The sequence below is a fragment of the Candoia aspera genome, chromosome 2, assembly GCF_035149785.1.
Source record: "Candoia aspera isolate rCanAsp1 chromosome 2, rCanAsp1.hap2, whole genome shotgun sequence".
In the NCBI taxonomy this organism is placed as follows: domain Eukaryota; kingdom Metazoa; phylum Chordata; class Lepidosauria; order Squamata; family Boidae; genus Candoia; species Candoia aspera.
The window spans coordinates 124482501-124504645 of record NC_086154.1 but is presented as its reverse complement, the minus strand read 5'-3'; the positions used below and the strand labels follow the sequence as shown (position 1 = coordinate 124504645).

At 41.1% G+C, this 22145-nt stretch overlaps 1 protein-coding gene across 1 annotated transcript; it reads left to right on the top strand.

Annotated features, from left to right (window-relative positions):
* The first annotated feature begins 558 nt into the window (after nt 1–558).
* On the top strand, nt 559–20505 carry PA2G4 (proliferation-associated 2G4). The gene is made up of 13 exons (XM_063293503.1): nt 559–778; nt 3723–3851; nt 6583–6688; nt 7058–7127; nt 9301–9393; nt 10524–10587; nt 13665–13743; nt 13928–14006; nt 15552–15685; nt 16385–16479; nt 17206–17333; nt 17927–17980; nt 18708–20505. The coding sequence occupies exons 1-13, from the start codon at nt 691–693 to the stop codon at nt 18771–18773; spliced, it is 1185 nt and encodes a 394-aa protein (XP_063149573.1). The 5' UTR covers nt 559–690; the 3' UTR covers nt 18774–20505.
* Nucleotides 20506–22145: the final 1640 nt, after the last annotated feature.

Sequence of the window (22145 nt, the reverse complement as noted above, 5' to 3'; positions counted from 1 at the left end):
AGAGATGGGGAAAGCATGGCCGTAGCTCGGGCGTTTGTCAACTCGATGATGCTAAATTTCCCCCCTCCCTGCTGGATCAACGAGTCTCTTTGTTTTTAACGTGGCCAAATAAATGCAAAAGGGTGAATGTTTCGCACAATTTCCAAGCAAGTTTATCAGTGACCTGGCATTTTTAATCAGCGTTTATGTTTGGTGGCTATACAACCAAGGAACAGGAATTCCGGATTAACTCGCAGAGCAAGTGCCTGTAAAACGCATCCTGCAAGTTGCGCCAGTCGCCGAAGGAAGAGAAAGGTAGGGCAACCAGAATAAACGTCAGAGAATGCAGAGGAGAAGAGCACGTAATAACGCCCGTAATCTCGTCCACGGCCAGGAGATCTCGTTTTTCCCGTCGTACCTCGCCAACTTGCTTCGTCTGCGGCCCGACGGGAGTTGTAGTTCTTTGTCGCCGAACGCGTGGACTCGATTCCCAGCGTGCTACGCGCAAAGCCCGCGCGCTCGCTCCCTTCCAGCCTGTCTTGCGTTCCGTCTTGGTCAGGCGGCGGCGGCGGCGGCGGCGGCGGCGGCGGCGGGAGCAGCGAGCGCGGCAGCCACCAGGACCAGCACCAGCACCCGCCCCCCCTCCTCCGGAGCGTGGAGAAGGAAAGGACTTGAGGCGAGGCGGCGGGGGCGGCGCGGCTTGGTCCGACCATGTCGGGCGAGGAAGAGGCGGCCGAGCTGACGATCGCGGAAGACGCGGTCGTGAACAAGTACAAGATGGGGGGAGAGATCGCCAACCGTGAGTATGGCCCGGTGGGGGGCTGGGATAGGGGCCTGGGTGGAAGGGCGTCCCCGCAGCCGTGGAGTCGGCGGGGAAGCTGTCAGGGAGCGCAGGAACCCTGTCAGGACAGGCGGCAGCGGACGGCGGGGGGTGACAGAGAGGGCACTGAGGGAGGTGGGGAGATCGCTGGAGTCCTGGAGGCGTATCTTGCCCAGCAGGACGGAACAAACCGGGTGCAAGTTGTGAGAGCCCGGCTGGAAAGAACAGGGGAGGAACCGGCTCAGGAGCCTCCAATTGCCTCTGCGGGGGAGAGACCCATTTTTAAGGGTGTCCCACCTAGGTCTAGGAGAAAAAGACAAAACCTCTTGGGGCGCTGAGAGATTCCGCTTTTTCCAGGAGAGTCGAACTGCCCGTGATAGTCGACCTGTGCACTTTTTAAAAAAATATATTATTTCCCCCATCTTTATATTCTTTTTCCTCTCTCCCAGCTTCAGTAACCCAAAAAATCTGGAAGGGAAATGTAGTTTTGCTTGCATTAATAGCCCTCGGCTTGCGTGAAAAGGAAGGAATTTAACTTGTTACCTCAACTCCTTTGGCAATATTTTTAAAAAAGAAATTGTATTCGTCCTTTAGGTGTTCCGATTCTTTGGGGGGCGGGAGGAGAGCTGGTTATCCGCGATCCCCCTGGGGAATGGAGATGCCGTCCTCTGGGAACTGCAAGGCACATGGTCTACGACTTGCCATGTGCTGCTGGCGCTCGCTCCCTCGTTCACTATCTTCCGACGTCCTGGCTCCCTCCCAGGTTTCCCCTTTTGTTTAAGGAAGAATGTCTGCTTCGGATCAGATCACCTTAAAAAAAAAGCCACCGTATTCTAGGAAGTCGGTAATTAGGCAGGCGCAGAGATAGGCAAAGGGAAGTCCTTTATTTCAGCTCAGCCATAACTTGCCTGTGCTTGGGGATATGGAGGCTTTCCCTTTAGCAACCTAAGTATGTATATATAGCACAGTTGACTTTTCAGCTCGGGTGGTTTCTATGTGTGAACAAACAGGCACAGACAGATTGGGTAATCAAATATCTTGGCTTACTTCATTAGAGATACATCTGGCTTACCATTTTAAAAGTTATTTTTGCTCTATTAAGGATGAGGTTTGCTACTAAAAGCTTCATACTTCAAGATAAGCTGGCTCATTTTCTGCTTAGGATAACTGCCTGGTCCATATATGCCGTAATAAATATTACTGGGAAACATTCAGAATCTAAAGAAATGGAAGGCTTAACTGCAGATGCTAGCTTTATGTTGGCTCACATAGTAAACGAGAGATAGCAGTCTTATTTCTCAATCACAATTTTTCTTGGAGATAGTGTTAGCAATCCTTTCCTTGCATTTTTATAGCAGCTATGTTAGAGTAACATGAGATGGATCATAGCATTGCAAAAAAGGATGAAAACTATTTATGCAACCAACTGAGAACCTAATTGAAATACATTCTTATAAATTGTGTATTAACCTAAATCTACTGATTACATTGCACCTAGAATAATTTGGATGATCACAGGAAACAAACGTATCTGGCTTTTTTTTTTTTACTATCAAATGTAAAATGACCTACCAAATTTGTTTGGTTTTGATTCTCTTATGTTTTGCATAAATTAAATAATTATATGTTCTTTTTAATGCTAGATATTGTAGAAATGTTTACTTAATAGTGGTGACTTATCTTAATGGAAATAAGCACACAAGAATTACTAACCTGCAAAAAGTAAATTACTTGCCTACTGGGAGAGAATAGAGGAAAAAATAGAGAGCTGTTCTGTGCTGGGGTTAGAAGAAGGGGTTTTCCTCTTGCAACAGCCTATTTGGTTTTTATACTGGGCATGTATGGAATTTCATGCACTAATCTTACTGCAGCTCCTGAGAACCTATGTAGCTACTAAGATGCTTCTGAAATTCACAGAACTATAGAGTCCCTTAAAACTGTGTATATTTAAATTGGATTGGGGTTTCTTAAGAGCAGAAAGATGTCAGACTGGGAAAACTACCATAATGGGATAGAGTGCTTAAGATTTCACCACCTTGTGCATGTTTAATTCAGAGTTTTGAAAACATTTTTTAATTTTTTACAGTACTTAATGTAGCTAGGGTCTCTTAATTCAATGCATACTAATTTGCATAAAGATAAAATTTGTTACATTGTGAATGGGCAGTAGAACTGAGGTTCATATGTTATAGTGGCATTATATATAGTCTTATCAAATAGTTTTAATGGCATTGCATGTTATATTTTGTGGCATTGAATGTGCCCTGGGACTGCTATTACCAGAACCCTGTTTGAACTACAGTGCATTTCAGAATAGTATTAATGCTGCATTTTTGAAAATACAGAATGTTCTGTTGCCCAAGTTCTGGCATAACCCATGTAAAGTTACTTATTGAACAGAATGCTCAAAGTTGGAGAACTAATTTTTCCTCAGATGAAAGAACGTAGGGGAATCCTTAGCACAGAGTTGCAGTATGAAAATAATGTTTAAGTAAAAATAACTCACTTTTGCTGGTCCAATTTGCTGTTAGTTGTTCCCAGGAAACAAGATGAGATTGACTGTGATCAGAAATGGCTATTATACTTTTCAGACATATAAATTTGATCAATAAATAAACAGGTTCCTTTGTCTTTTTGTACTGTATCCTAACCAGGTTTAGGAAGAAAGGAAGGAAGTTCTACTGATATCAGTGGTACTTTTTAAAAATATGGTGTATGCTTAAATGTTAAGAAAGAGTTTCAAGGAAAATCTATGCTGATAATCAGACAGTTCTAGGTGCATGAAAAATAAAACAACTACTAAAACTACTACAAAGTTCATGATTGACTTAGTGGCATTTTCCCTCAAATATGGTGTGGCAAAATTCTGTGAAATTGTAAAGTATATAAAATTTTTAATTTGTATTTTTATGTTAAACTTCAGGTGTCTTGCGTACGGTGGTAGAGGCAGCTAAATCTGGTGTGTCTGTCCTCAGTTTATGTGAGAGAGGAGATGTCATGATAATGGAAGAAACTGGCAAAATCTTTAAGAAAGAGAAAGATATGAAGAAAGGTATTACACAGCTGCAATGTTTTTAATATATAAATTGTTCCCTATTTAAATTCCATTCATTATGTCATGCACTTAAGTCTGTAGAGATGTTGATATGGAAATTGTTGGAATATCGCCGAAGTATTTGCTGCTACCAACAAATCCAGCCCAGATTTTCACCTCTTGACTTTCCACATGGAGTTTGTACTAGTTACTAGACTGTAGATTTGAAGGGTAAAATGTGATGTGGAGCAGTGCATGTAGCACCATTTCTTGGATTTGCATGGCTGCCTTCTACAGCTGATGTGAAGTGCCAGGAAAAGACACGTTTGGTTTAAGATAGGGGTATGCACGAAATGAACAATGTTTTTTTGTTTCAACCTGGAAACGAATCATTGTGTACTGGGAGTTTCTTATAAATCATTTCAAATCAGGCACAGTTCAGAGAAACAAAACATTGACCATTTTAATTGTTCCAAATTTTGTCTGAAACAAAACATGGAGGGATCCCATAGTAATTTTATGAGGGAAGCAGACCATGGTTGATGCTTGTCCCTTTTCCCTTCCCTCCTTCAAAAGAAAAGAGCGGGTACTTCTCCAAGGGCTGCCATTGCCACCTGTCCACCTGCTTCTTCCTGCAGTGGTCTCAGTAGATCCCAGAACAGCAGATCTGACTGACTGACCCTCCCCTGATCTTCCCAATACCTTCCTTTTCATCCTGCTTTTCCTCATTCACCACCACTGCTGACCGTATGGTGAAGGTGGGGGCTTCTGCACTATGCGTGGGCCTCCTCAACGTTCCAGTGGCCATGTAAGCATCTGGCCCCACTCTCTTCACCTTTCACCTCTTGCCACATCGCTGATAGTGATATAGATGCACATTGTTGTAAAAGAAACCCCTCAGCTTTTTCTCCCTTTTAACGCCCCCCGCCCCAAATACAGTACCTCTCCTTAGAACAGCATTTCAAATCAGCATCTGGAGCAAAAGAGCCTTGTTTTGTCCCAAATCAACACATATGAAACACAGATCAGGCGCAGACCACCTGACACTAGTTGTTCCTTGCACAGGACAGTTAATTTACAGATTTGTTTTTTTGCACACACCTGGTTTACAGCAGTTACCTTGTGCACTCCCAAGTATGCTCCAAATCTCATTTTGCCTTTCAAACCCATATTTCTGCATAGCCCTGCTAGTTCATTTGTCAGCCATAGTAGAAATAGCTATTCCTATTAATGGTAATAAATTGTCTTTTTTAATATCAGACATTTAATTTTTGCTAATTTAGAACTTCTGAGTAAGTCTTGTCTGTAGCACTAGGGAAAGCATCTCACAAACACTGCTCATGTTTCTGGCAATCGGTGTTAACTGAAAACAGTGACTTAAAGTTTTGTTTATTCTGTCCTAGTGGGTGATTTGATACTGTGAGCAGCTAGTTTATCAATTTCCCCCCTTTTTCTTGGATTCATCTACTTTGAAGCGTTGCAGAACTTCTAAAGTATTGGTTTATTTGTATTTCTGCTTACTGGGCTTATAGGCAGCTCCGAACATAATAGACTCTGAGCTGCATACATACCTGGTACAATTGGATAAAAACAAATAGGTAAAAAATATATAATCTCAAGTACCCAAGGCACTAATAGCAGGACTTACATCTAGATTTCCTAGTCAAGAGGAATAAGATATATCAATGCCTGAAGGCACGATGAAAAAAGCCAGGTTATTATGGCTTTTTGAAAATTCAGGAGCATGTCTGCTGATCTAATCTTTGGGGAAATGCTGTTTTAGAGCTGGAAACAGCATTTTCCCAAAAATTAGCAACTTCTTCCTACAAGATGACATTCCGTGCAGAAAGGGACCTGGAGAGAGCCTTCTCTTCCAAATCACAGTGGAAGGGCAGTGACCACTGGGAGTTGGTTATCATCTTTAAAGCCTTTCCTGGCTTAAGATCTGGGTATCTTCAGGACTACCAACACCCTGAATTGTGCTCAGGTATGAAAACCAAGCCACATCAATATTCTTGGGGGTTTTAAAGTAGCATAAATGTCAGTCTTGGAGGCAGAGAATGTAAGCCTATTTAAAGATTAATGGCATTATCTGACCTATGTATTTGGAAGTAATCAGAAATGGGGTTCATGACTTAAGTCGGTATCTTGAATGACTTTTCTTTAGTTCCAGAGAACTAAGATTTAAGCTGCAGGATGCGTTTCAAACCACTGCACACTTGGACCACCACCACCCTATTGAACAAAATAGGATTTATTTCCATCTGAGCAGGCAATACGATTACAGTGCTAGAGTGGTTGAATTTGCCTTCACCTCTTGACTGAAAGGTAGCTTCATCACATGCATTGTAATCCTTGGGAAAATTTGGCTGGAAAAATAGTTTATGCTTCTTCAGCTATTCCTGGTCACACCTTAAGTGTCTGCCTCTTAAGTATTGACCAAGCCCAAGGAAGCTACAAGGCAAGTTTGTGCAGCTGTAGTGAATACTGTACACTTACAGTGACAGCAGAAAAAAAGATAATTCAAATGAACAGTTTGTGGGGCAGATGAAGTTTCTGAATTATGTAGAGATCCACAGTATTACTCCATTTATTCCTGTCTTTCTTTAAAAATGGATAAACAAAACCAAGTGTCTAATATGAAATGTCTAATATTAAAATTTGCACATTCAGCTAACAAATACATATTTAAAATGGGGAGGTGTTACAGGACTAGTGTGAACTCACTGCTACTCCCTTTTTTGTGTAGGTATTGCCTTTCCCACAAGTATATCGGTAAATAACTGTGTCTGTCACTTCTCCCCTTTGAAGAGTGACCAGGATTACATCCTCAAAGATGGTGATTTGGTCAAAATGTAAGTGTCTTTGATTGCATTTCTTTTGCTAATTTTCATTTAATTGGTTTGCTGAACTGAGCTATACGTGACAAGGAGCCTGTATGAGATCCAGAAATGTATTGTTGGAGCAGTGTGCAGGACTGCTATTGACGTAGTGTGGATCTCCCTTGACAGGACAGGATATAGTTAGTTGGCTGTATCCTGCTTGCCAGTGGGGAGTGTTGGTTTAGCTGCCATGGTGTAAACTGTTGGCTTTACTGTGGTATGTTTGGAACACTGAGGACAAATGTCTTTAAGCAGAAAATTTAAATCACAGAATGTCACAAGAATTGTCCTTGTTGCTCATTTTAAAAACATTTTAAACTGTTTTCCCTCTTCGTGCTGCAGTGACTTGGGAGTCCATGTCGATGGCTTCATAGCAAACGTAGCACATACTTTTGTCATTGAGGCATCGAAGGTAAGTGACCTGCAATGCAGCTTTATGAACTCATGGACAGTCAAAGTAGATTTGGTCTAGCAGAGGGAATTTATATAAGCCACATCCCTAAGTAGAAGTAGTTTGCGGTGGAGTCCTGAATGGATGGCCATAGCAATGGGTTAGGCCTATGCCCTTCTCTGGAATCCCTTTTAAAGGGCCCGCCCAGGGAAGGGAGCCAGCCTTTCAGAAGGGCTCAGCTACCTCAGCCAGAGAAGCAACAACAGAAAAGAGGAGGTAAGACCTGTGTGCAGGCCAGAGAGACAATGGTCAGAGAGTGCCAGAGCGAGTGTGGCAGAGCCGTGGTGTGGGTGACAGCCTCAAACTCTAGCAAACGTGAGGAAGTTTTGGCAACGGCTGTGGGGTGACTGAGGATCCAGGCCAGGATCATGGGGAAGACAACGGCCCAGTTGCCGGTGCTATTGTCAGGAAAAGAAGAGAAGGCCAACATTGCCAAGAAGAGCTATCTTGCGTTACCACAGGGGAAGGCCGAGGCCCATGTCACTTAGAGGAGAAAGAAACTGAAACATAACAAGCAAGGCAAAGGAACCATGGAGCTTTAGGTACCCATCAACGTTGAATGCTATTAAGCAGGCCCAAGATACCAGCTGCCCTCCCTTGCCCTGCTATCTGGCAGCTGGGCTAGAAGAGGCTCCTAAAGAGACAGGGAATGAAGCCAAGGTCAAGCATAAACCCAAGGACAAAAAGAAATGTATAAAAGTCAAACACAGAACATAGAAATATGGCACCATAGAATATAGTATCACAGAATAAGAAATAGCAGATATAAATAAGATAGTAGGAATATAAGAATAAGGTATAGGATAGATAAACAAATATGAGAGATAGAAATAGAAGGTAAGAAATTGGACTATTATGGCAACTAAAAGAGCCCTCTACTATTTAACAGAAGGCAAAGTGTATTTTGTATGGAACATTTTGTACCCCCCCCCAAAAAAAGGAGAGGGGCTTTCCCCTAGTGGGACTTGACCTGTGCCCTGCCTGAATCTGTGCCATCTACCTTTGATAGGATTTTGCAACACTACTGAAAAGAAAGGTTTTTAAAGTGCAACAGACAAACTTTCTGCAACTGTATAATGCAAAAATAATATTGGTGGTAGTGTCTTATGAATGATCAATGGAAATTAGATATCTAAGGTAGCAGGTTTTATCATTTTAGTCCCCTGGGTACTTTGGAAAGAGAGTTCATAAACTTTACCTCAGATCAAGCTGGCTGCCATGACTGGATAAATGCTGTTGTAGGCACGTGAAATCATGGCTTTCAGATTTGGTTTTGCCAAATTTTCACTTAAGGTTTTTATTCAAGCAACTTGCTTCTGTGGTATTTGTTGCTGAAAATGTTTGTGCTGGGTAAACTTGCTGTCTGCAAATGGCTGCCTCTATTGATGGGAGGAGTTGAATCTATGCATAGTGGTGATCTCTATCTATTGTTGCCAGAAAGAGCAAATAGCTGTATTGATTGGTCAAATCATCAGACAATGTACATTATTTACTGCTTTTTGAAGGATTTGTCCTATTCAGTTTGGCCAGGGTAGTCAGCAAAAAGAGAGACCAAAATTATTAAAACCACAGATCTACAAAATGATAGGACAGAAGACGGTAATGAATAATGAAAAACTAAACATGGGTCATGCTGTGTTATAGCAAGGTGTCTTTTGAGCTTCCACTCAGTTGCTGCAGATACAGCAGTGGGCCATTCCTGTGTTTAGTTACTCAAACTTATTATAGCTGCCCAACTCCAATAGACTCAGTGGAATAACAGTCAATCTAATGAAGAATAATGACAGTATGGATTATTATTTCTGTTACTTGTCAGTTAGGATTCTTGAATCATAGGAGGTGGTAATCTAGCATCAGAGGCAGAACACTGGAAAAGATTACCTTGTGGATCCCAAATGTCTTGCAGGTCTTGGGTGGCAAAGCATCTGGGCCTAATCGAGACAGAGTTCCAGATAGGCATGAAAGTCAGTGAGACAAAGTTTTCACTTTTAGCCGGGTTATATCTTGTACATTCTGTGCAGCCACATTCTGTTACCAGAGTTTTAGGGTTTGTTTCTTACCTATCAGTTAGAAAGCTCTTAATAAACTTTTAAAATGAATGCTTCTGGGTTACCGCTTTCTCTCCCTGTGTCAGGAAACACCCGTGACGGGTCGCAAAGCTGACGTCATCAAAGCCGCCCACCTCTGTGCCGAAGCTGCCCTGCGCTTGGTCAAGCCAGGAAACCAGGTGAGGTAATAGGTGGTTACTTTCCACGTGGGCTGCAGCAGATTGCGGGAGATGGCCAAGACTTTCCAGCTCCAGTTCAGGCTTGAACGAATTCTGAGTATTCAAACGAGAAACTCTGAATTACTCTGAGAGGAGCTAAGGTGTGGAATCTAGGGAACAGAGCGGCTGTCTGGGCCGAGTGGGGAGGCCTTCTTCGTGAGCATATTGCTGTTGCTTTCAGACTGCAAAGTGAAGAATGGCAACGGGCCCCTCTTAAGACTCAGCCCTTGCTGCATAACCGGTAGCCTGAGAGGATAGGAGTAGCTCTCCAGCAGCAGCTGGAGAACCACACTTTGCCTCCTCCTGCTTTAAAGGGCTTATATGTGCCCAGCCAGCATTTAACCCTTCCCTTGTGAAAAAGTGAGTGTCCTGGAAACACCTAAAAGTTCTTGAGGTCTTTTCAAAAAGGTGGTGCAAATATTCGGCAGATTAGAATTAAAAAATTAGACTGGTCTTTCCTTTTTCCATTTAATTAATCCATCCTTGTCTCCTATGTTATGATGAGCTTATCTGATATTTCAGCAGTTAGTTTCTGCCCTAAACACTAGAAATCCTAGATTTGTTTTCTTTCAGTCATCAATAGTATTCATCTCTGTTTTTGCCTGCACAGCTTACGTAAGTATTTCAGTAGCAATCAATTTCCCCCCCACCATCTTGCTCTTAAAATTGGAAGCTTTTTCTCCTTTCTTGGAATGCAGAAGAACTTTTTTGTTACGGCTTTGGATTTCATAGTATTAAGTGTTGGGCTGTGCGCCCTTTGACACTGATTGGAAGAAGCCTTTCTGACCTTGTACAGGTGTAGCACCTCTCTGCTCTTCATTAAAGCATTTGCATCTTTTTCGGTTTTCTGCGGGACCCTGAAAAAGAACACCGGTATGCTTTAATGAATGCTATAAAATTACTGTGCTTATACTTTCCAAATAATTTTTGAAGCATGCACAGCCCTAGTTCTGTGTATAAGCTTGGGATGTGGGGAGGAGATCCATATCCAACGTTGCAAATTTCCAAAAGAGTGAAATTGGAAACGGTATTAGGCACAGTTTTCATTGCATCATATGGTCATATTTGAATTGGGTCCATATTTTCCACAGAATTCACAAATAACAGATGCCTGGAACAAGATTGCTCACTCATTTAACTGCACACCAATCGAAGGTAAGAGTTGGCTGGCTGAAGAGTGAAGTTGATACAGAATAATAATAGAAGGGTGTTTATTGTAAGCAACAGTCTGTGATCTGAACAACTTGAATTATGAGAAGTGTTAATTATTACAGTGAGTTGTAGCATGTCAGATTTAGATGCCTGAATAACTCTGATATAACATTCTTGCAGATAATTATTCTAGGCCATTTCTTTCTGACCTCTTAGGATCTCTTTTCAATCACTGAACAATAATTTCTAAACTTCATACCTGCCTGTTTGGATGGCAGGATTAATAATTTGGGAATTACAGTTCAGAGCTGGGGGTATAACCTATGGTGCTTTGAAAGGCTTTGCTGGAAACTGCAACAGAGAGGTCAGCAGAATCAGTTCAAGCTGTTAATTCTTTGGTACCTTGGACAGTTCTTAATATCACTTTATGGGGTATCTAGCAAAATAAGCCCAATGCCTGGGATTAAAAATTATCAGAAAAGGCTCATGGGACTGGATTTTGTTTTAGGTCCTGTGAAGATGGATGTCAGTCTCAGGGTAATACGATGTTCAAATGCTGTGTCAAGGGGGAAAAAAAGTCATCTTGCCACCTGTCCACTAAACACTATTATCATTTCGTTGGGGTAACTTGGAGACTTGTCCAACTCAATACCCACTGAAAAAGGTGTTAAACAAGAGTGCACATCTGCTCCCTTGCTACTTAATTTCTGTTTTAATTCATCTGTCAAAAAACACATTCCATTCTATACTTTTGGGAAGTAAACCCACATCTGTCCTTGAAGATGCTGACATAGTTATTTTATCTCTGACCCAGGTGGGCCTAAGGTGAAGTTTGCAAGCATTACCAGCTTATTTCAGTAAAGGAAAACTGAACATTTATTATGCCAGAATTAATGCCATTGTATGTACCAAGAAACACAGTATTTATAACGAAGAGAAATAAAATCCTTGTTGAACACATATAGGACTGAAAATATTGGAGGGTCTTCTTCCAGTCTTCCATAATATGGAAGAACCAAACAAAATAGGTCATTGTTCAAGCCTCAAAAGATATTTAATGTACTTAATTTGCTAGCTGCAGATGCGTTACTTTTGTTATTACAACAGTAAAAGTCTTTAAGACTATGGAGTGTGCCTTTTGCTTTTATGGTGCACAATTTTGCGTGTATAAGGACTTAAGAGCCTTAGAAGCAGCCCACATTAGCCTGCTGTTTGTCAAATTCTCTCTTGCATGTGGAAGCTGATCTTTCCTCCAGTTAAGATACTGATTAAAACTAAACTGTATTGAAGGCTCTCCCCCCAGCCCCACTCGGAAAATACTGTCAGATGTGTTTCCTCTGCGAGAAAATATCGCAGATTTTAAAAAGTATGCTTGACTCTCATTTACAGATTTGCTGTGTCCTCCTGTAGAAAAACTCTCAACTCTGTAGTAAAGAGGCAACTGCTCTTTCAGAAACAAGTGCTGGCAGAAGTATAAAAGTTCAGTTTCTTAAACTAAATAGAGTAGCCATCTGCCATGTTACCTGATTGAGGAAGACCCTAGTTTGTGTGCTCTTTATATTTTCCCCGATAAGGGGAAGGCCAGATCCATCCATCCAATCTTGAAGAAAAAAACACTCCTTCATGGAGAAATGAATGACACCAAAAGGAAAGGTTTGCCTTCATTAAGTTTTCTTCCTTGAGATCACTTAGTTGGTAGAGCAAATGGGAGGCTGGATGTAATCTCTGGACTACACCCAGTTCCCTCCCCCCCATCTAACATTTCCTTTTTATTATGCAAAAGCCATACGCATAGCCCTGGGGTTATGATGGCAATTGGGACCGGGACTGTCGTCGCTAAGTGATGCGGTTGTAAAGTGTGACATCATGTGACTGCATTGCTTAGTGATGGTAGTCCAGTTGCTGTTGTAACCCCAGGACGGTGCAGGTCATTAAGCACGAAGAGGTGGGAGTCCCAGGCAAGGAGCGGAGGTGGGTGGTGCTGCAGGGGGAATGGGGATACTGCGGGCAGGTGCTATGGAGCGCGGATGGGCCAGCAGGAGGTGGGGGGGCTGCAGGTGCGCACACACTATGGAGTGCTTGCTATGGAGTACAAGATCCCTGGGATCTCATACTCTGTAGCGGGGCTCCTCGGAAGAAGACTCAACTTGTGACCTTTCTTGCCGGCTTCCCCATTTACTTCGCTTGTGGGATGCTGGCAGGGAAGGTCACAAATGGTGGTCACATGACCATAGAATGCTGCAACCATTGTAAATGTGAGCTGGTTGCCAAGCACCCGAATCGCGATCACGTGGCCGCAGGGGTGCTGCAATGGCCGGAACTTTGAGAACTGGTTGTAAATAGCACTTGTTCAGCGCCATCATAGCTTTGAATGGTCACTGAACGAGTGTTTGTAACCCAAGGACTACCTGTAACATGTTCAGAAGTGCACTCAATGTACCAGTGAATGCAGTCAGCTGCAAATTCCTATTACCATGCAATGTATAGAAGGACTCGTATTAGAAATGAGTGCAGAGCATAGTGTTTACTTCAGGAAGGTGCAACTGAAGCAAGATGAGACACTGAAACAACATGGAAGTGTAAAAGTTTGTGGGGATGGAGAACAATGCAGGATAATAGAAATGTGGTATAGAGAGTGTGCTGTTGAGTGGGAGTAGGTTAAAATATTAGGATGTGTGAAGCAGCTAAAGATTGGGAGAATAGGGAGAAGGAGCTGAGACAATCTGACTTAACAGACTTACAAACACCACGTAATAGATGTTGTGGCTGCCTTCATAACAGTGTTAGACTTGAGTTGTGTATCAGTATCTAGGGCAATAAAATGTAAAGATGACCTCTGAATAATTACAAAGAATTTTATTGCCAGTTACCAGTAGCAATAATATCTCACTTCCCTGCATCAGCTAGAGTCCTAAAGGCATGCTTTGCTAATGCGTACAGTCAGACTTTTAGGCAAAAGATAAGATGTATGTCTGGTATTAGTTTTGATTTCAAAACATGCAGTGCCTTGGAATCTCAGCACCTAAGCCATCTAGCCTATCTTCCAATACGAATGCTAACAGAAGCTCTTCTCTTGTTAGGGATGCTATCACACCAGCTAAAACAACATGTGATAGATGGAGAGAAGACCATCATCCAGAACCCCACAGACCAGCAAAGGTATGAGATCATTTGGAACTGATGCCAACCCCTGTTCTGAGAACGACTTGCAATTTTTTAATCTTATCACAGCTTTGGTGGAAAACGAAATGGAATCCATGATTTTCAGTTAGTAGTTTATTTTACACAGCTTTCCAAATACCATTCAGATGGAAATGGTTTTATATGTTTATTCCTTATCTAGAAAAGACCATGAAAAAGCAGAGTTTGAGGTCCATGAAGTTTACGCCATTGATGTTCTTATCAGCACTGGAGAAGGAAAAGTAAGTCTGCCTGTTTTATATCTCCCTTGTAAGTGGGTATTCCATGAGACACCCAACATAATATAACGTAACATAATAAAATATATTCCTGACTAGATTGCTTGGCCTGATGGCTTGGAAAAACCACTTAAGTTGCTAATTCCTGCAGAACTAATTAACGTTAACAGAGTGGCGGGTTCCTATGTTGGCCTTTCTCTTCACATGCTTTGATCGGGATATTCCGATGGCCAAAGACTGGTGTTGTTCAGTTACAATCCCAGTCTTTAAGAAAGGCAATAAATTTGATCCTGCTGTATTTCCGCTCAGCCTCAGTGTTATTAGTAAACTTTATGATATACATCTGCATGAGAAACACACTGATTGGCTAGAATAGCAAGTCTTGGCTGATGAACAAGAAGCTTCAGGGCAAGACGAACAACAATAGAGCAACATGTTATTCTAAAAGATTCCCTTTATGACACCTTTGTAATTTGAAGGCAGCTTTTGATTCGGTCTCTAATAAAGTGATCTATAGAAGTATTCAGTATTTTTCACCACAACCTCTAAGTACTTCTATAGATCAATTTCTTATTATACTTACAGCAAGTGGAGATCTTTCTGCCCCAATTTCTGCTATAAGAAGAGGTTGTGCCTTGGCCCCTTTTTTATTTAATCTTTATATCCACTTATTATTTCAAGCCCTAACAGAAAGTGAATTTTTCTCCCCAGGGGTAGCAAATAAACCAGTATCTGTTTTGGTTTATGCATATGACATCCAAAAATCATCCTTTTCCTGACATAAGTTGATCTGCAACAGAGTGCAAACCTTAGATGCTTATTGTAGGAGAAAAAAAAATAGAAATTAATTAAACAAAAGCCATATTCACAAAATGATGTGTGGATGTCCTTCATAAATGGAAAATTTCATAAATGGAAAATCAGCAATCAGGCTGACAAATCAAATCCTTTAAATACTTAGGAATTGTGTTAAATACTTCAATACTCGGAGAGAGCATGAAAAAGCTATTTCATAACAGACACCACAAAATTTCCAGTGCAGTAATTAGATTTGCCAACCACCATCGAAATAATGATGTTCCCCTGTAGCCATGCTTTTGTGGGCAGACTACTGAGCCTAATACTCTATGGTGCACAAATCTATGCCTAATATGATGCAAAAAATTTGGAGGCGATTCAGTCCAAGTTCTTAAGAGCAATGCTTCATGTCCCTCATTGCCTTCAAACATGAGCTTGAGGCTGGCTGTAGGTTGTGTGTCAATCAAGGCTTGCATGAGGTTTTGTCAATTGAAATACTGGCTAAAACTAATTTCGGGGGGGATCTCTATCCCAGTTAGTTCACAAGTTATTTGGTGTTTTACATAGTAGTTTGTCAATAAATTGATTGTAAATAAATAAACTGGGAAAGTCACTTAAGTTGGGAATGATTCCATAAAATCGTAGTTGTATTTCAGAAAAATGGTCTTTTCTCCTCCCTTGCCATATGGCTGCCATCACAAGAGTAAACATGAGACTGTGTTGCTGAAACTGACCCTTGTTTGTCTTCAGGCCAAGGATGCTGGGCAAAGAACTACCATTTACAAAAGGGACCCTTCCAAACAGTATGGTTTGAAAATGAAAACTTCACGTGCCTTTTTTAGTGAGGTAGAGAGAAGATTTGATGCTATGCCTTTCACTCTCAGGTTTGTGTGTAACGCTCAATAGCGGGAATTCCACTTGGCTACTCAACCGTTGAATAATTCTAACCGCTGAATAGTTTCTGCTCAATCTAAAACAATACCTACCTTCTACAGCCTCTCTTATAATAGTAAGGTATTATTTGCAGGTATTGTTTTAAATTGCATTGCTTTTTCTACTCTGAAGGATATGAAGGTTGATGACACTGGCTTGTGGTTAAGAAGTAGGATCATATCACTGTGCTGAGGGAGTCTAAGAGGCTGTATAAGTGAAGAACACTGACTGGTTCACACAAGGCACTAAGTGGGAGTTTGTGCAAGCATGAATGCATAAACTGGTTGAATGCATTGCACAATATGCCAAATCAAATAAACTACATTGTGGCTTAGTGCAATGTGTGATCCTTACAAAGTCAGGTATGGAGGACTCTGGTAGTCTATTAAGTGCTCTTTTTGGCTTGTATGAGTCACCCATACATTTTCCAAATCAGATTTGCAGTCGTGAAGGCTAGAGGAGGTGAGGTTCCTAGGGAGCCGAACCCTGTGCCTGGTGCCAGGTTCTTTGCTTAGGCAGATGTAGGATTCTTTGCAGTTAGAGCTGAGCCAGCTTGTCTTCCTGAAAAAGTCTAACATCATTATTGAGTAACCAGAAAATCCTGAAAGACGTACATTTGGATTCTGAATCTGTTCTTCTGTTTCCCATAGGGCATTTGAGGATGAAAAGAAGGCCAGGATGGGGGTAGTAGAATGTGCCAAACATGAGCTGCTCCAGCCCTTTAATGTCCTCTATGAGAAAGAAGGTGAATACTTGCTGCTGAATGTCAGAGCTATTTTTGTCTTGCATCAGGCTAGACCGTTTCCTTCCAGAGGCAGTTGCTAGGCATTGCTTTGCAGGGCAAGAAACTGCTGGCCTCTCAGGTGTTCCTGGAAACTTCCAGGGTCCCTAATCACTGACCAGGCTGCTTTGGAAAGAGGAACAGGGAGGCCTCTTTCTACCTGGTGAGACCCCTGAAACCCAAGGCAGCAGCAGGGCTTCCCTCCCCCTGCTTCCAAGCCTCGCAGAATTTTGCAGTTCAGTGAGGCTTGGCAGGTTTTGAAGCAAAAGGGCATCTTCCTGCCTTTGAGCATTTTGGATGCCTGGGTTAATAACCCCAGTGGTGGAACTGATGACTGAGTTGAGGGAGGAGCAGTCAGTGGTAGTTACAAATTCTAATTGGGCGTTTGCCCAGCCAGGTTTGTAGTTTTCGGATCAAGGGCAATAACATCTCAGCCCAATAGGCAGATGAGTATGTTGCTGCTCAGACAGGAACCTGCACAGAAATGTTGCCTTGGATTAAAGCAGCTTTAAGAGGGGTGGGGCCCACCTTCTGGATGACTGACACGATGCTTCATTTCCCCTGTGGGAACAGATAGGGCAGAACCAAAATACCTTGATTTTTTTTTCTTGCTGTGCGCTCATCTTGTGATAATGGTTGGCTGCTGTATTGCGGTGTTGTTAATCTTCTACTCCCCCTCCCCTTGACTAGGAGAGTTTGTTGCCCAGTTTAAGTTCACGGTGCTTCTAATGCCCAACGGCCCCATGAGAATAACCAGTGGCCCCTTTGAGCCTGAAATCTACAAATCAGAATTTGAAGTTCAAGATGCTGATCTGAAGGTCAGTACAATTATTGTGCTCTTGTACGAATCAAAGTCACAAGAACAAAATTTGTTGTGGCAGAGAGAATGGTTTGAATCTCCTATCTGGGTGGTAAAAACACCATGCAATAAATATGCAAAGTTATTCTCCCATGCTTGTTTAATATATCCAAAGGACACTTGTAGAGAAAGGGACATTTTTACCAAAGTTTTATAAACAAAGAGCAATGAGCATATCTCTTACCACCACTACACCTAAATCCATTGGAACTTGTGAAAATTATTTTGAGTTAAAATTAAACATTTTTCCTGTCTTAGGTTAGTTTATATTGTGCAACTAGATAGCTTTTTTTAAAAAAATAGAGATATACTGACTCTTCCAGATCTTCCTAGTCATGGCTACTAACCAGTAATTCTCTACAAACTGTTGGAAAATGAAGCAGCTGGCTCCAAGGATGCATAACTCAGCTCCATGTGATTCCAGGGTGTCTCAAACATTCTAGGGCCGGTTACATTACTATACGGCTGGCAGTGATTTTTCCTTATTTGTGTCTTAGAGCAAAGGGAATCACTAGGTATCTTTACTTCTGGTATTTTTCTCCCCTTTTCTAGGCACTCCTACAAAGCTCAGCAAGCCGTAAAGCCCAAAAAAAGAAGAAAAAGAAGGTAACTTGGCTCAGATGTATGGTGATGTAACACAGTTGAACTCCTGCAAGTACTTAGAGCTCAAATATATGCCTTGGGTCGGCCTTAACAGAGATGCTTGCTCTGAATGGATTGTTAAGAATACTATGTAATCCACAGCATTACATAATATTGTGTAGTTCTGTGGACCTGAGGCAAATGACCTGGAAGATGCGGGGAGCTTGTTAACTCCAGGATAAATGGGGCATAATCACTTAATAATGACCTCAGTGGCAAATTAACAATATACTTAAGATTCTAGGAGGTACAGTTCAAAAGAAGTGCTCTCATTAGATAAGTTTTAATATACTTTGATTTGCAGAAGTGTAAAGTGGTGCAGCCAGTTACAGAAAGAAAAATCCTAACTCTACATAGATTGGGGCTTTCCATCAGCAGGTGGCAGCGTCCAGGTGACCTTGGCTGAGCTCCAAAAAAGCTTAAGCGGGTTTGAAAGATCAATAGGAAATCTTAGCTGTAGGCTAAGACTAGGAAATCCCAGAAGAGGGCAATGGCAAGCCATTTCCATGTTGCTGCCAGAAAAACATGGATGTGGTCCTGCAGTCAACCAGGAGTCAAACTTGACTTACAGATGTCTGTCTGTCTGGATGCGATGTAATGTAATCTCTCATGTAAACGGAGTAATGCACATCTTCAGAGCTAACCAAAGGCCAAACTGCTTAACCTTCATAAGGTGACTTTGTTTTTCCAGGCCTCCAAGAATGCTGAGAATGCCACAACAGGGGAAACAGCAGAAGACAATGAGGCTGGTGACTAACGGCTCTGCTTTCCTCTGCCTCGCACCTGATTCTTTCTCTCCCATGTCCCCCTCTAACAAGAGAAACAAGCATCCCTTCATGGCTGTTTGTCTCTTAGGACCACAGGACAAACAGCTGGGACTTCCCACAAAGTGCAACCAGCTGAGATTGACTTGGCCAGCAAGGGAGGAGTCTCTTGGCCACTTCAGAATACTTTTAAACGTGTGAAATAATAAAATCAGGAGTAAAAAAACAGTCTACATTCACTCTTTCTAGCCTTTGATACTACTTGTGCTCCTTAGAAGTGAGCAAATGCTGTTGTCAGCAAGAGCAGGAGCTTTCTTCTGGCCCCACCTCTCTCCTTCCCTATTAAAGGTACTTCAACTCTTCTGAGAAGCCCTTTGACATCTTTGCAACTAATTATACATGCAGAAACTCAAATCTTGACTTTAGAATCACGTTACATGCAGCTACTATAACTTGCATGTCCCTGCTTTTTCAGTGTTTAGGCAGTTTTCCCCTCTTAAAACTCTAGGATGTTCTTGAGTTACTGGGGGGGATTCTCTTTCTTCAACCCCTATCAGTATGTTTTAATTTTTGCAGAAAGGCTCTTGTATGATTATTCTGTTCCTCTAAGCAGTATCATTTTGTGTCTATAGAATTATTTTCATTTGGTTACATATTACTGTTGGTTTAAATAATCACTCCAGAACAAAAATAGATTAATTAACCACCTAGTAAAATCCTTTCCAGGCTCCAGAAGAAATAAAACTGATTTCACAGGAGCTCTTTAATGCTTTTTGACATTTTGTGCATTTGCATTTACTTATCTCACACACATTTGCCTTTTCATTACTAAAACATTTCACTGTACTGATGTATATGATACCTAAAGCAGGATTTTTCAGAAGAATTTCTCCATATATATAAATTTTACATGAATGGAATGCTACAGAAGTGGTTGGACCTGGAATCAACTCCATTTATGAGAACTCTTTTCTATAGTATGTCTTTCTAAATTGTCCATTTCAATTGTATATGATGGTGTGGGATGTTTTTTCTATGTTATTCCAAACCAGGTTCTTGTCTACACCCTTAATGTAGCTGAATTAATTCCTGTAAAACTACTTTGTGCTGTATGGCAGGCAACACCCTTCTGTCCAATATACCTGGAGTTTAGCATTTAAAAATCTCAATTACTACCAGACTTTAAGACCATCAGAAGAATTTTAAAAGTGTCTTTCTTCTGTTGTTTTCTCCCCTCAGTCTTTGTAAACTTCTACCTTAGTTTCTAGCCTGCTTGCCTGCTTTTTGTAAGGATCACTTTCAATGCTGAGTTAGGAAGGTACAATGGGGTACATGTTGAGTGGAGACTGAATCATACGGAAGTAATGAGTTTGCAGAGGATCATGCACAAGACTTGCAGTGAGCTGCCAATTTCGTTTTAAACTGCTCCCAGTTGTTAACCATGAATTTAAGAGAAGGTGGTGGAGGAGGAATACTACTCGTTTCTAGCAAGAAACGTTTTAGCATAAGTTTTATTTCCCTTCCTTTATGGTCCAGCTACATTACCAGTTTATAAACCACTAAGACTTGCAGTTTATTTAATTTTTCATCTTTATTTTGAAACTATAAAGCAATTGTATCCCTTGATTTAAAAAAAATGCAGTTGGAAATTTTGGAAGAAAATTCCCAGAAACTGTTCTGTAACTTGTTTTTGTTTCCAAATAAAATTGATTAGTGACACCCATGGATAGATTAATGGGTCTGCTATGTTGAGGGGTGGAGGAGTCTGAAATTTGAAATATTTTGATACAAAATAGTATATACTTGAAGAAATGTCTGCTTTTATGCACTTATTAACTGAAAATGTTATGAAGAGTTGATTGCTCTTAATTACTACCTACTGGATTCTTCCCATTTCTGAAGATCCAGAGTTGTCGTGTAGTGCTATGTTTCTTTCTTATTCTTCTTGAATATTCTACAATGCATTTAAGATACTGGAGGTTTATTTCCCTCCTATTTAAAAAGGTGGCTTTTGTTTTGATATTTTGCTTGTTCCCCCCCTTTTTGGAAAGAAAAAGTGACCTTTGAATTTTGGCATTAAGTACAGCTGGTTCTTTGCTTTGGCTAATTCTGTTTGCAACAAAATTCTTGATCCTGATCATACATTTTGCCATTTGTCAGCAGTAGAACTCAAGATGGGTCTTACATTTCCACCATTAGATACGTTGACCCATCAGTCGTTACTAATCCTAGAAAAAAGCAATGCTAATTTTAATTTACGCTAATGGAGAGAGAAATAATTTTATTACTATGCTATGGACTTTGGTTAAATGTTACAGTGCACAAAACCACACAATCCACTCAAAACCACACATGACAACTAGCTTACCAGGTAATTACACAAATGTATTGGTAAGTGGCTACTTCCAACTTCTAATAGTTGCCAATGATTTTGGCCAACATTTGAGGGAACAGCCTGTTTCTTTGACAGCTTGTATTGTTCCTAGCAGTCTTTATTTTCCACAACTCCAACCAAAGGGCTTCAGGCAGAGTTGAATTCAATGCACCATAGAGCTGTTCAATTTGGTTTTAATGCAGGTCGAACAAAGACCTCTATTGGGAATCTTTGTTTCTAAGTTTTAAAGTGCCTTTATGAGTCTTGAATAGAATGTAATTTAATTACTGACTTGTTTTTATACAGGAAATTGGGAAGCTCCCAACATGAATTCTGTTTTGGGGTGTCAGTCAACCTTACTGTGTCTGTCTTGAATATCAGTGTTATGATCACTAGGATTAGTAATAATATTTTCAAGCTCTTTTTGACTGCCCTGTACTAGAAATGTAGATTTCAATAAAGCACTTCATTATAATTGGGCCTCAACCAAATGAGCTATGTTATTTATTTGCTCCTTTCCATCTCTGATTGTACAAGGTGGATGCAGTATCTTTATGATGAGCTTTTTTAGATGGCCTAAAATCAATGGGGCCACTAACCTTTATTTATTATATTGATATTCCCCCTTTTTTCACAAGCTAAAGGTAACAGTCCCTCCCTCTGATTTATCCTCACAATAACCCTGTGATATAACTGATCTAGTCACTGGCTGGGTTCATACTGTGGTTTGGGTTTCACAGAGTCTTGTGTTAACAACCAGTTTGGGCCACAATTTAATACAGCATGTGAACCCAGCTACTTTCCATGTGAGCTTTGTAAGTGAGTAGTATTTAAACTCAGTTCTTGAGCCTAGCTCAGTATTTGATACTGCATTGTATGTTCAATATCTGATTCTGAGTTGAACTGTGAGTTGCAGTGTGATTTGAAGGATGTGATTGGCTTTATTTGCACACTGAAACATCAACCAACCGTGCTTTATTATGTGAACCCA